The sequence below is a fragment of the Lucilia cuprina genome, chromosome 6 (assembly GCF_022045245.1).
Source record: "Lucilia cuprina isolate Lc7/37 chromosome 6, ASM2204524v1, whole genome shotgun sequence".
NCBI classification, from domain to species: Eukaryota; Metazoa; Arthropoda; class Insecta; order Diptera; family Calliphoridae; genus Lucilia; species Lucilia cuprina.
This window is the reverse complement of record NC_060954.1, coordinates 60994010-61008455: the sequence shown is the minus strand read 5'-3', so window position 1 is coordinate 61008455 and position 14446 is coordinate 60994010. Positions and strand designations below refer to the sequence as shown.

The window sequence follows — 14446 nt, the reverse complement described above, 5'->3', positions numbered from 1 at the left end:
AAATTTAAATGTAAAATTTGAACAGATAATTTATTTCACTTTTAAATGTATAAATGACAAATGTTAATATTTGAAACATGTACAAAATGTTAATTAAAATGTTTTCGAGAAAAAAATACGATGATGACACATTTGTCAGTTTGTAAGGAAAAGCTTTTTTGTGGTCTACTAATTAAACAATTTCAGTGTAAGAGACTACTAATGACAAAGTGATGATGGATGACATGTGACAGATATCATGTCAGTAGTAGTTTTTTAAATTATGTATTTTAACTAACTAGGTGAAAAATAAGTATTTGGAAAAATTTAAATTAAAATAAAACTAAATTTAAATAAAATCTAACAGCTGTTTTGTAAAAAAAACAAGTAACAAGTAAGATTTGAAAAAAAATAACAAACTTTTACTTTTCATAACTTTTTTGCTTAGAAAATAAACATCATATTTGTGTCTTAATTAATTGAACAAATTGTTTTATATCAGTTTAAGAAATTCTCAAGTTTAGAACAAATTTAAATTCGAAAAATTTTTGTTCACACAGTTGTTGGCAACTCACATAACTTTATGACAAATATATGACACATGAATGACAGTGACAGCTGAGACAACTTCTTAAGATACAACAAAGTTTTTTTCATTTTGTACATATTAAATTAGAAACAACATTTGTTAAAAAATGAGGGTACTTTTTTGTTCTTCTTTAAAAAGGGGTTAATTTTATTTTCCTTACTAAAGAATTAAACAAGTGATTATTGACTAAGAAGTTTTCAATTGATTTTGCACGTTATATGTTGCGTTAGTAATTCTAATGGGGTGCTGATGATAATAAGAGGATTTAAGTTACGGGTTTCAAATAAAAATCATTATTAAAATTATCATTGCTTTTAAACACATACATACACGCATAAGCATGGAATTTACATATACAATATGTATGTATGTATTGTATATTTTTCATATTAGATACTTTTTAGTTGGTTAGACCTTTTCTTATTTATTATCATCATTATAATCAATAGCGTCATCATCATCTACATAAATTGTTGTAACTAATTGCGTGTTTGAATTGGAAAAAAGAAAAATATATATATTTTAATAAAGGGGCTTTAAATGAAATAGTCCTCAGATGTTGTATGTTATATACATACTACTGTTGTAAGACTAAATGACAGACTGTAGAAAAAAAGATCAAAAAAAAAGAGAAGAAATACAATTCAAATTGAAATTCAAATTTGAATTGTACAATACAAGTATTCTATTGTATTGGAATATTGAACAAAACAACAATAACAGAAGAAAATCAAGCATATGACAGACATGTGTATAAGTGTGTATTGTCTAGCAGCATACACTTGAACACATGCTCCAAAATAAATCGCAAAGTTAAAGACTATTGAACAATGATGAAGTTTTTTTTTCGTTCTACTACTCGATTTTGATTTGTTTCCCTTCTTTCAATTTTATCAGCTTTTGGGTGTAAAACAAGATAGAATTGAAATTTTTTTAGATTTCTTGACTAGACTTGACTTTTTTGTTGCCTTTAGCTGAGTTGTTCTGAGTTTAGTTGTTGTTCTCGTGGTTCTGGTATCTTGATAGATGTATGGACGATAAATTTTCAAAATATATTACTTTGCCATAACTTAAAATAAGAATGTCTTTATAACACTCCATACAAGAGGAGACATTGTGCGTTTGCCTGTAGCTCTGTTGCGCGTCTGTCTGTCCGTCCCTCCATGTGTCTGTCTCTCTGTCTGTCTCAATGGTATTTTGGTTGCTTGAGTTCAATTGAGGAATGTTCTTTTAACACATTCATAATATTTTACATAACATTAGAGAAAAACTTAATGGAACATAATATTAAATGATATGATAGATTTTTTTTCCTCTTCATTATTTCTTATTCCTTTTCAACAAAGCAAGAAAAGAAAAGAAAAAATACGTTCTTAAAGATATCAATCTTTAAGGGTGAAATGCCATTCATACAAAACAACAAGCTGGAAATATTTAAAAATGTTTTAAAATATTCAAAATACCCAAAATTACCAAAAATAATAAAAAAATACAAACAAAAACTTAAACGAAACATTCCCATACACTATAGAAGTGTGTTTTGTATGTCATTAGACGCGTCTGATTATTGTGTTGTTTAATGCTCATTGATTCATATTCAAAACCGCCTTTGTGTTTTTGTAATTCTACTGTTGTTGTTGCTGTTGTTATTCGTGGTGTTATAGTAGGGTCTTAAAACGCTTTAATGCCCTTTTAAATTTATATTTCAAATAAAAACGAAACATTTTTAACATATAAAGTCTTTGTTTTTAACATTATTACAAATTACTTAAATGAATTTTATGCATTTTAAAGTTTTTTGTTTTTCTTTTTTTTCTATAAATTTATATTTTCAAAGCGTATCGCCTCGATCAAGCCACCAACCCCACGTTCCTTTTGAACATCTCTTCCTTTTGTAAAATATTTTTGTAATTCTATCATTAAGTGGCGGCTTAGTTTTCGTTAACAAAAAGCAAACAAAAAATCCAATGGGACACACACACTCTCAGCTACTACACCCCGTGTTAAGCCCAACCAACAGCAACAACATCAGCAGCAACACCAACAATCAGTCGAGTTTCGTGGAACTTATAGGTTTTTGATACCTGTTTTGAATACTTAATTTGGTCATCATTTTTATTCTGAAAAAATTAACTATTAAAATAAATAAAAAACACTCATACACACACAACAAACACTCTCATGCAACTAAGTAATTTCAGTGACAACACAAATATGCTTGTGTGACAGACAAAGTGACTGTCTAAACGACTATAAGTGTCATTGTTAGTATTCTATTTTATTTTTTTGCTACTGCTGCTGCTGCTACAGCTACTGGTATAACTAACTACTGTTGTCGCTTTTTGCGCCTCAACTATTTGAGTGTTTTCTTTTTGTTAGTTTTGTTGGTAAATGTTGTTGATGATAATGATGATGATGATTTTTATCATCACCGGTGTACAAAATAATCATGAAATATCCAACCATGGCTGTGTTATTAACAGAAATAACTGGCTATTTGCCTGTTCGATTGGTTGGTTGCCTGTTACGTTTGCCTTGTTATAATAAAATGACTGTCTTAACAATTTGACAATGCTAAATGCTTAATACGAGTGTTGTTTGTACGAAAACAAGGATGTGTTTCTGAATAAAGATTGATTTGAATTTAAAAAAAAAAATATAATCTGAAATTATTTGAAATATTATATCTCGATAACATTTCATATTTTCTATAGAAACTATTTCGAATTTTAACGTTTTTCTTGTAAAAACAATAACATTCGAAATTTTACTTGCAAAAAACTGAACATGATATACTATACTGTCTGTAGAGTTGCTCCGCTAGGATAGTTGGTAGTTTAGCTTCTGATCCAGAGGTCGTGGTTTCGGTTCCCAGCACAGATGCCGTATGTAGGTCCTTTTTTCAAATTCTATCGATTCTTAAGTCATAATTTTTTTACAAACGTTTTTATAAACATAAATATTGAGTATAACAGTTATGTATAAGATCTATTTTGTTATGTGAGTAATGTCGATATGTATAACGGTTTTCTATAAAAATATTGACTATAACTGGCTTTTGTTTTGAAAAACAAACAACTAAACATATAGTGTATAACGGTTTTTTCCTAAATATTGTTTATAACAGATTGAATGAAACAGATTTTCTATGAAACGGTTTTTTGAAAAGTATTGTGTATAACAGAAAGCAATAAACTGTTACAAAACTGTTGCTTTTTTTTGAAAAATATTGTGTAGAACACATTTGGTACCAAAAGTTAGTATAACAGTTTTATCCATTAAAAAGTTTATGTTTTAATATAGTGTATAACAGTTTTTCTATTGGAAAATTGTCTATAAACAAATATAAGTATAACATTTATGTCCGTGAAATTTATTTTTGAAAATATGAAGTGTATAACAGTTTTTTCGTTAAAAATATTTTCTTAAGCATTTTTCCTATGGAAAATTGTTTTTTTGCGATGAAAATTTTCAATAAGAAAAACAGTTTTTTTATTGAAAAAAATTTGTTTAACAGTTGTATCTATGAAAAATAAAGCGTATAACAGTTGTATCTATAAAAATTAAAGATTTTCTAAAAAAATGTTGTGTTTAGCAGTTTTTCTATAAATATAATCTTGCATAACAGTTTTTCTATTGCAAAAATTTTGTATAATAGTTTTGACAATGAAAAAATATGTTTATAACAGTTTTTTTTCAAGTTTTTTCTTTAAAAAATGTGTTATACTTATGTAAGAAAAGTGTATACAAATTTTCCCTAAAAACTATTGTGAATTACAGCTTTTCCATAAATATTACTTTGTATAACAGTTTTTCTTTTATACGTTTAAAAGAAACGTTTTGTACAAAATTTTTCTATAAATGTCTTTTATAACAACGGTCTTGCTATTGTAAATATACTGTATAACAGTTTTTTATGAAATATATTTCGTATAAGAGTTTATTCTATAGATAACTATATGTATAACAGTTTTTTTATTTTGAAACAACAATGTACAACATGTTGTTATAACAACATGTTGTACATTGTCTAAATCATAATCGATGTCTTATCGTTGTAGCATTTGTATGTCATAAAAATTTTCCAAATAAAATTCTTTAAAACAACAACTGTACAACACCGATTGTGAATTAAACAATTGTGTTTTAGTTTTTTACCAAATTAATTGGTATAACAGTTTAATCTATGGAAAATATGTAAAAATTAATATCACATTTCATTACATCCTTTTCAACTGTCCACATGACACTACCCTACCCTCGTAATCTTCATAAGTGGTTGTTGACAAGATAGATAATAAAACTTAAAAAAAAACTATAAAAGAGGGTAAGAGGTGCACACTCCACTCCCTTAACACTAACACTAAGACAATACTAGTCACTTACCAATTGGCAGTTAAAGTTGTATGTTGTTTTTGTTGTTGTGTTTTTATATTGACCGCTGTTTGGCTACTGTTGGCGGTTAATTCTAATATGGACATTAAAACAAACGTATAAATTCTTCAGGCAATAAACGATTATTTAATTTTAAATAAAATTTTGCATAAATAAATGTTTTTATGTGCAATCGCAGTGAGTGTGTGTGTGTTTATCAGTGTGTGCGTACATATAAATAATTAATATTATAGTCGTTGAGGAAAGCGTTAAAGCGAATGCAATACGCGTCAGACCAAGACAATTCTTAAGAAGTGAAAATAAAATCACTAAATTGAAAAACATAAAAAATATTATAAATGAATGAATTAAATGGTAAAAAGTCATAAAAATTGTTATCTTCTTGCATTTCCTGAATATGACGGACTGACTGGTTGGCGAACGTAAAAGACAAATTGAAATAAAATGAATTAAAGGCATGAAATAATAAAAAAACAACAAAATTACTTATTATAAATTTCTAAATAAATATTATCGTATACGTTGAGTACATGTGTGTAAAGTATTTTATAACATGTAAAATTTATTTTAAACCATTCAGTTACATACGATCGTATAGACCTTCTTAACTTAATACCAATAGTTAGTAGCAGTTGTTGTTGTTGTTGATTGCATATTATTGGTCTTAAATATTTGATTATTAAACACGTCCTCCTTACTCAGCTATTAACAAACACATACATATACATACATGAATAGTTTGAATGCATAAATGCAATTTTAACTTCTTTTCTTCGTTTGCTAGACTATTTGCTTGTAACAATTACAATTTATGTTATTTATGTTGGTTACAACGAGGGCAGAATGAAAATTGAATTTAAGTTATTTAAACAATTAAGACTTAACTTTAGAAATGTTCTGTATAGCTGTATAACAATTTTTTCTATAAAAAATTATTGTTTATAACAGTTTTTCATGAGAAAATATTTTGTATAACAGTTATTTCTCTAGAAATTTTATGTTTAACAGTTTTTTAATAATAAATATTGAGCGAAAAGGATTTTCAAAAGAAAATTTTGTGTATAACAGTTTTTTTAGAAAAAGAAGAAAATTTTGTGTATAACAGTTTTTTATTAGAAAATATTTTGTATAACAGTTATTTTTCTAGAAATTTTATGTTCACACACATTTTTAATAATAAATATTGAGAAGAAAAGATTTTCAGAAGAAAATTTTGTGTATAACAGTTTTTTTAGAAAAAGAAGAACATTTTTTTGTATAACAGTTTTTATTAGAAAATATTTTGTATAGCAGTTCTCTCAATGAAAAATTTTGTGTATAACAAATTTACATAAAAGATATTAATTATAACAGTTTGCTTCTTATGAAAGTACTGTACATAACATTGTTTTGTTGAGAAAAAATTTAGTAGAACAGTTTACTCAGTAAAACATTTTGTGTATAACAGTTTTTTTAATTTTGAGTACAACAGCTTTTTTTTAGAAAATATTTTGTAAAACAGTTTTTCTCTAAAAAAGATTTTTATAACAGTTTTCTCTATAGAAAGTTTAATTTATAACAGTTTTTTATTCTCTTGAAAATATCGTGTATAAAAGATTTTTCTTTGAAAAATATTGTTTATCCTTTAAAAGACTTCCTTTTTATGTTAGTGTTTAAGTATAAATAATTGCATGTATATTGGTTTGTGATTACTGTGGTGTTTGTATGTACATATATGTGTGTGTGTGTCAAATGTAATTGTAAGTTAATGTAATCGTATAGAAGCAATTTCGTAAATTTTTTTGTTGTCTCAAATTGGACACTCCATTCGTTGGGTGTTTATTATAATCTTATTTACATAATACATACATACATACTTAACTTATGCATATGTATAGAGATATATGTACTTTCATACAAAATTACATTATACATGCATTTCCATACATAAATGTCTTCTTTTTTTTTTGTTATTGGACATAAATGGTTGTATGTGATATGCACGTTAGCATAAATGAACGTGTGTCCGTGTATGTTGCAACATGCATTCACTTCTTTTTCCTATTGTTGTTGTTGGTGTTGTTATATTGTTCGTAAGATTAAGTATTATTATTATTATTATTGGTAAGGTCAGTTTGTTCAATGCTATGCACCAAGACGATAAAGACATTGACCATGTTGTGTTGCAGCAATAACAAATTGTCAACAAAATGACAAAAATACAAAAAAAAACGTACTCATACTGAAAAGAAAAGTTTCTAAGCTAAAATCTATAAAAGAAAAAAATAAAGTTAATGCACTTTAGAGCAACTTTTGAACAGAGTTTCTTAACGGGGGGAAAATTTAAAAAAAAGAAAATATGTTTAAAAGAAGAAAATAACTTTAATTAAGAAAGCAATTCCACTACTTGTTTATAATATTCAATATAATCAGTTCTTTTAAGAAACATTTTAGTTCTTTAAATTTAAATTTTTGTTCGAAAATATTCCCAGAATTTAAATAATTTGTATAATAGTTTTTACATGGAAAGTTTTTGTATAGAAAAAGCTTTTGACAAATCTTGTCTATAATATTTAGAATAATATTTTTTGAAGGAAATACTTTAGTTTTTAAGATTTTATTGTTTGTTCGAGAATATTCCAAGAATTTATTTAAAAGTTTTGGATAGACAGAAACTAGTTTCAATAATAGCTTTTTTCTTAAGAAAAAAAAAACTGTTTTTTTTATAACAATTCATTCCATATAATCTATAAATAAGAGTTATTTTCGGATGTTTTACAGAAATATAACAGTTTTTTCTATATAAAAATTTTATATAACAGTATTTTTAAAAAAAAAAAACACAGTCTGTATAATACTATTTTTTCCAGTTTTATTATAACAGTTTTCCTAAAAAATATTGTTTAAAACAGTGTTTCTAATAAAATATTTTGTATAACAGTTTTTTTTATAAATATTAGTTTCTATAACCGCCATGGTTTTTTTTTATAAAAAACTGACATGTTTTTTTTTGTTTAAATATTTTGTATAACAGTTTACTCTTTATAAAATATTTTTAACCGTTTTTTTTTCTATTTACAGCAGTGTATTGTTTATAACAGTTTATTTTATAGAAAATATTGTTTAAATATTATGTATAACAGTTTATTTTTTATAAAATATTTGTAACCGTTTTTTCTGTTTACAGCAGTTTTTATTCTATGCGAAATATCTCGTATAACAATTTTTTCTAATTAAAAAGAAATGTAATAGTATTTTATAAAAATTATTGTTTGAGAACGTTTTTTTCTATAGAAAATAATTTGTATAATATTTTTTTTTAAATAATGTGTATAACAGTTTTTTTCTGTAGTGAAGTTTTAGTATAACAGTTATTTTTTAATATAAACACTTCATTTATAATTTCTACATAAAATATTTAGTATAAAAGTTGGTTTTTGCTATAGGAAGCATATTTTATAACAGTTTTTTCTATAAAAAATAAATTCATTTAACTAACAGTTTTTTTTTACAGAAAGTTATGAATATAAAAGTTTTTCTGTAAAAATTTGTTATAACAGTTTATTCTTGCATTTTGTATAACAGTTTTTTTTCTACAAAAATATTATGTATAACAGTGTTTTCAATTTTGCTATGGGAAATATATAGGAGTTTCTTCTATAAAAAAAGAAATTCATTTAACTAACAGTGTTAATATAAAAGTTTTGTCTATAAAATATTGTTATATTAGTTAATTGTTACATTTTGTATAACAGTTTTTTGCAAAAATATTTTGTCTAACAGTCTTCTGTATAAATTATTCTATACACAGGACTTTTTTAAAAAATATAAAAAGTTTTTTTTTTCAATTAGAAGATTTTGTATAACAGTATTTAAAATAAAAATCCAATATAACAGTTTTATTCAATGGCAACTATTTAAGTCTATATAATCTTCTTTTCATTTGGGAACCTCTAATACTTAAGTGTTTATTCTTGCCATACGTCTTGAACATATTGCCAAATATATAATTACAGATATTGGTTAGCAACCTGCTGCTTACTTACATACTTACTGCCATTCGAGTAGTAAGTATACAAATATCTTAACATATACATACATATGTATTTATCTATATCTTACACACTCGTAAATAAACTCCAATAGACAAATTACACAAACAAACAAAAAAAATTGAAAGATACTTCCGTTATCGTAATGTTAGAACCAACCAACAACATACAAACATACTACATAGTTAAAGAGTATAGTCCGACGTTCTTATGATGTATCGATTTAAGCCCATAATGAACATACTCTCAAGAAAATTCCAAAAGGTATTTTACAAGGCTTCCAATATATATTTAATCCGTATTGGGTAAATTTTCAAAATTGATTTAGGAAATTTCATTTCAAAGACAAATAATTATTTGTACAAATACAAGAAATTGTATAAAGTATCAGGTTGTTGTTCTAGGAATTATTGTATGAAGTAAGTAGTGTTAATAATGCTAAGCCAAATGCTAAGAAGAAGTCTTTATCACAAATATTTTTAATTTAGTTTAAGTTAATGAAAAGTTTTAAAATTTTTTTAACTAAATTTTGATAGTTTTTTAAAACTTTGAATAATAAACTAACAAGTTTATTATTATAGCTTTTTAATAACAATAAATTAGCTATAAACACACCAACAACTGAAAACTTCTCATTATCATTCGATCTATGTGCGTTAAGAAAATTCAACTTACTAATTAAAAATTTCAAAAAGTATCATTGATAATATCTGTCACTTGCAACGTCAAAGAAGTATGCAAAGCAACAGCAAACTCATTTCAAATTCATTTCGTATTCTAAGACATTCATTCATTAATATATTTAAACAAAAACAAAAAAAAAATTGAATTTCCTTTTAATAAAGTGTTTACTTTTATTTATTCATTTCAGATATACTTAATTAAAACGCATTAAAAAGTGATTCTCCACAAATAAATCCAAACATACAATCAATCGCAGTAACGCAAATATTCACAAAAAAATCCACACATGATTCCCACATTAGTAAACGGACGAAATTTAATATTCCAACGAATGTTCACAGTAGCAACTGTCATTCCATACAACTGCTAAAAGAACAAACAACTAAATACGAAAAGTGTAAACGATAAAGCAAAAGAAAAAAAAGAACAGAATACCTACTTCCTGCCTCGTATACATAAAAATGCCTAAAACGAATCCCAGCAGCAGTAGATATACGATCGTCAATGTTATCCTCACTTATTTAATTATATGCCGAACATGTACAACATGTCTACCCTCCGCCAAAGATTCCTCTTTACTTTTAAACGATTCCGAAGAAGATGTCTTTAGTAAATTCGATGATATAAGCGATGAAATGGAAGAGCTAATGACACCCAAAGCGGATAGCAACAAATATGCTAGTTGGCCCAACCGGAAGGACATGGATAGCTCCTATCAAGATAATGCAGATGTATTTAATCCCGGCAAACTGCCGGTAGGTTCTACATATCATGATGAATCTTTAAATATGGGGCATTCAAGTGAATCGGTGGTGCCGCTGCAAGGTGTTAATACCAACAAGACAGTGCTAATTGGAGCAGCTGGCACTTTAGATGAATTCGTGACGGGTAAACTGGGAGCTTCAGAAACCGGTGTTACACTGCCTTACTTTCTAACTGAACCAGAAAGTGTTTATGTGGTGAAGAATAGACCGGCCGTATTAAAGTGCAAAGCCGCTCATGCGTTGCAGGTAAATGTCATAATGCATATTATTATTTGTTTTGTTTATAGTTTCTAGGTTTGTTTTTGGTATTTGACAGGAAGTTGTTTTATTTACTATTTCTATTCTTTGTCTTTCATTTCTATTACGCAGCTGCATTTTAAATGTAGTGGCAGTTCACAGCCCCCACCCTCAACACACGACAAGCACGTGGATCCTCACACAGGGGTGCATTTGGAGGAAGTAACGGCCACCATACACCGTGATCTTGTGGATGAATATTTTGGCAAGGGTCCCTTTAAATGTGAATGTCATGCCTGGTCTTCAAGGGGTGTTGTAAAAAGTCAAGCGGCCACAGTTAATATTGCATGTAAGTTTAAATTTGACAATACGTAGAAAGCACGTACATACATCAACGTGCAACGTACTTGTAACACTCTCTAGTAATTAGGAAATGTGTTAATGGGGAAATGAGTGCGTGTGTCTGTTTGTTCGTTTGTATGATTGTTGTATTAAATTACAAATTGTTTTTAATTAAAATACATTTTTTCTTTATTGCTAGATATGCGCAAACAGTTTGTTACTTCGCCCACCTCATTGCGAGTCGAGCTTGGCACTCGTGCTGAATTGTATTGTGAGCCACCCAGTGGTTTTCCGGAACCCAGTGTTAGTTGGCAAAAGAATAATTTGCCCATAACGGAGAGTAATGAACATGGTCCTACCGTGTCGCCAACGGGTACATTGACTTTTCGTCAAGTTACTTTGCAGGTAAGAAGTGAAGAGTTTTATAAGGGATCTTAAAAAGGGGATTAAAAGGGATTTTAATGCTCTGTAATCAATGTTAGCTCTTCTATGAATTCATTAAATTTTATTATATTTTCTTTATTTCTAGGACATGGCTAATTATACTTGTGTAGCTGAAAATATTGCGGGTAAACGTAATTCAGACTCGGCGGTACTTATAGTTTATGGTAAGTCTCATTTTTTTTCGCGAATACACCGAGAATTGATTTTCTTAAAAACGCCAAAAAAACTCAATCACTCAAGACCTTTTAATATTAATTTCTAAATAATGCGTTTAATAAAATTCAATTCTAAATATTGATTTATGATTATAATTCGCGAATATTCCGAGATTTTGTTTTCTTTTAATACACTACATATCGAATAGAATTATAAAAATTTATATCTTTAGATCATATTAATTATCTAATCTGAAGAAGTAAAACTTTATTCGCGAACGTTCTGGGAATTAGTTTAAATCGAAATATTCTTCTTTTTATCAAAATTATTTATGGTTAATTTTTTTCTTTAACTTTTAGTTAATGGCGGTTGGAGTTCCTGGTCTTCGTGGCGTGATTGCAAATGTCCGGGTAAAATGGCTCAGGGTCGTAAGCGTACACGCATGTGCAATAATCCTATACCCATGAATGGTGGTGCCGAATGTTCTGGACCACAAATACAAAAATCAGCCGATTGTTTACCCTGTCCGGACGAAACACAAATTGTCAATACGGAAGGTTTCGATGTGCCAGCAGTTAAGAGATGTAAGTAATGAAATCAACTAGTCGAAATCAGATTAGATTAAAATGCATAATGTTCAGACTCAATTAAACATTTAAAATGCAATATTAAGGTGTTTGATAAGAATTTTCGAATTTGTGAAGGGATTTTAAGATACTGTTAAAACAATTTTTAAAAACATTATTGAAACTTTCACAGACATTTCATTGAGACATAACAAACTGTAAGAAAGACCATTATAGACACGTTTGTTCTTTAAGCAATATCTGAAGGACCATTAAAATTTGATTTCTTTTCAGCTGAATATAAAAAAAAGTTTTTCTTTTCCAGTCCAATAGTTTTAAACTTCAAAGTGTTATAAAATCAATTCGATTATGATTTCTTCTCAAAAAAAACCCTAAAATAATATCCTTAATTGTTACAGACACATTAAAAACATAAAAATACTGCTGAAAAAAGAAACTTATTTTTTATCTATTAAATTATTCAAAGATATAAATATTGTATATCTTTAATGTGGATTCATTCTTCTTAATCTTTTTGTTTATTTTTGATTCTTGGAACATTCATAAACTTTCAACCCTCAGTTTTGCATTAGATTGCATCATTTCTTAAGCATATCGTAGAAAGAGAAAAAAACAAAGAACAGAAAAAATACAATATGAAAACACAGCAAATAATATATAAAAAATCTATTAAATATTATACTTCCCTTAGTCATAATCTTTTATGCTCTACAAACATACTAAAATTTGAAAATCAATGGCATTGTGTATCATTTTTAGCAGTTAAGCTTTAAATTGATAGGCAAATAATTACTAAGCAGTGATATTGGCAAAGAGACGCACACACACACATACACAGCTATTCACTTACAATTGCTTCAGTCATTCATTCTTTCATTGATACCAAAGATACACACACATACAATACAGCTCACAACTTAGTCAGTCAACCATAATGGTTGTGCACTTAAACCAGAAAAAGAGAATAATAGTTAGTTAATACAACGAAAATAAATGAAACTATCTATTCCTTGTTGTTTTTATTCAATTTCATCCTCTTCAGTTACTTATTCTTAATCTAACCTTCTGCACTTTCTCTTCCCCACCCCCGGGCTCCCTTTCCCTGTTCTGTTCAATTCATTTCACTGTCTGTCACTATGCCAAACAAAAGAAAACAAATCGAGCATTTCTTCTTTCTTTCTTGAATTTTGGCTTCGCAAAAAAAAACTAATTTATGGATTCAACTAAGTTATAGAACTATTTGTTAAGTTGTGTAGTGTATTTCCGTTTAGATTCCCCTCCCCTCAACTAGCAACTTCCTCTTAACAGCCATCCCCCCTTTCCACTACAATCTAACTTACTAGCACTACCACGACTACGACTGTCATGACAAACTGCTTGCTGACTGTCCCCCCTCCTAGAAATCTTTCTTCAAACCCAAATCAAAAATCACAAAATGTACAACAACTGTAAATGGGGAAAAAATCACAGAAATTGCTCATTTTGAAGACATAAAACAGTGTTAGCGACAAACGTATTCTCGCTCCTAGTCTCTTCGTACAAAAACATTGTCATTTACTCCTCATCACACACTTGCTTGGGATGAGTACGTTGTTTTCTCTGCCTTTCTTCCTTTTTGTGTTCTGTTTTTTCCCACTCCAGTTTTAATACCCAAAAGTTGTGCTATAATTTCACTCTAGTTTCAATCGTTACCACTTTATTTTAGTCCATCATTCAAAAACAGTCAAAGCAAAAAAAAAAAACATGTTCTGCTGAACTCTGCAAATGACGTCATTTAATTCACCAACCAACCATCTAGTCAGTCATCGACAGCGAGCAGAAACTTGCAAATAGTTTAACAACAACAAAATAACATCACAGTCATTCTCATAAAAAGGGAACGTTTTGTTTTTTTTTCTTTTTTGAAAAACCAAGGAATGTATTCGTTACTGAGAAGAATTTCTTAATTGACTGTAATTATTGTTCATGCTAATTCACTTAAACGATGTTTTGTGATTTAGAAATTAAAAGAGTTGAACGACTTTAAAATACGCTGCAATCAAAGAAATGTATTTACGTTATTTGGGTACAAAGAGCAAATAGACTTGTAGCAACTTGATTAAAACTTTCTCAGTTCTAGTTCGGTTCTACTTCGGTTCTTGTTCAGTTCTAGTTCAGTTCTAGTTCAGTTCTAGTTCAGTTCTAGTTCAGTTCTAGTTCAGTTCTAGTTCAGTTCTAGTTCAGTTCTAGTTCAGTTCT

At 27.9% G+C, this 14446-nt stretch overlaps 1 protein-coding gene across 4 annotated transcripts in view; it reads left to right on the top strand.

The window, feature by feature from the left end:
* LOC111681185 (netrin receptor unc-5) overlaps positions 1–14446 on the top strand; it is a 49427-nt gene that overhangs the window by 27670 nt on the left and 7311 nt on the right. For 3 of the 4 annotated variants that reach the window (XM_046953876.1, XM_046953875.1, XM_023442922.2), the window contains 5 exons: positions 9866–10688; positions 10812–11028; positions 11221–11426; positions 11551–11629; positions 11981–12205. In XM_046953876.1, coding sequence (XP_046809832.1) covers positions 10140–10688; positions 10812–11028; positions 11221–11426; positions 11551–11629; positions 11981–12205 — 1276 coding nt within the window. In that variant the 5' untranslated portion in view covers positions 9866–10139. Of the gene's footprint in view, positions 1–1637; positions 1652–9865; positions 10689–10811; positions 11029–11220; positions 11427–11550; positions 11630–11980; positions 12206–14446 lie in introns of those variants that run through there. The other variant, XM_046953877.1, reaches the window with a different exon arrangement.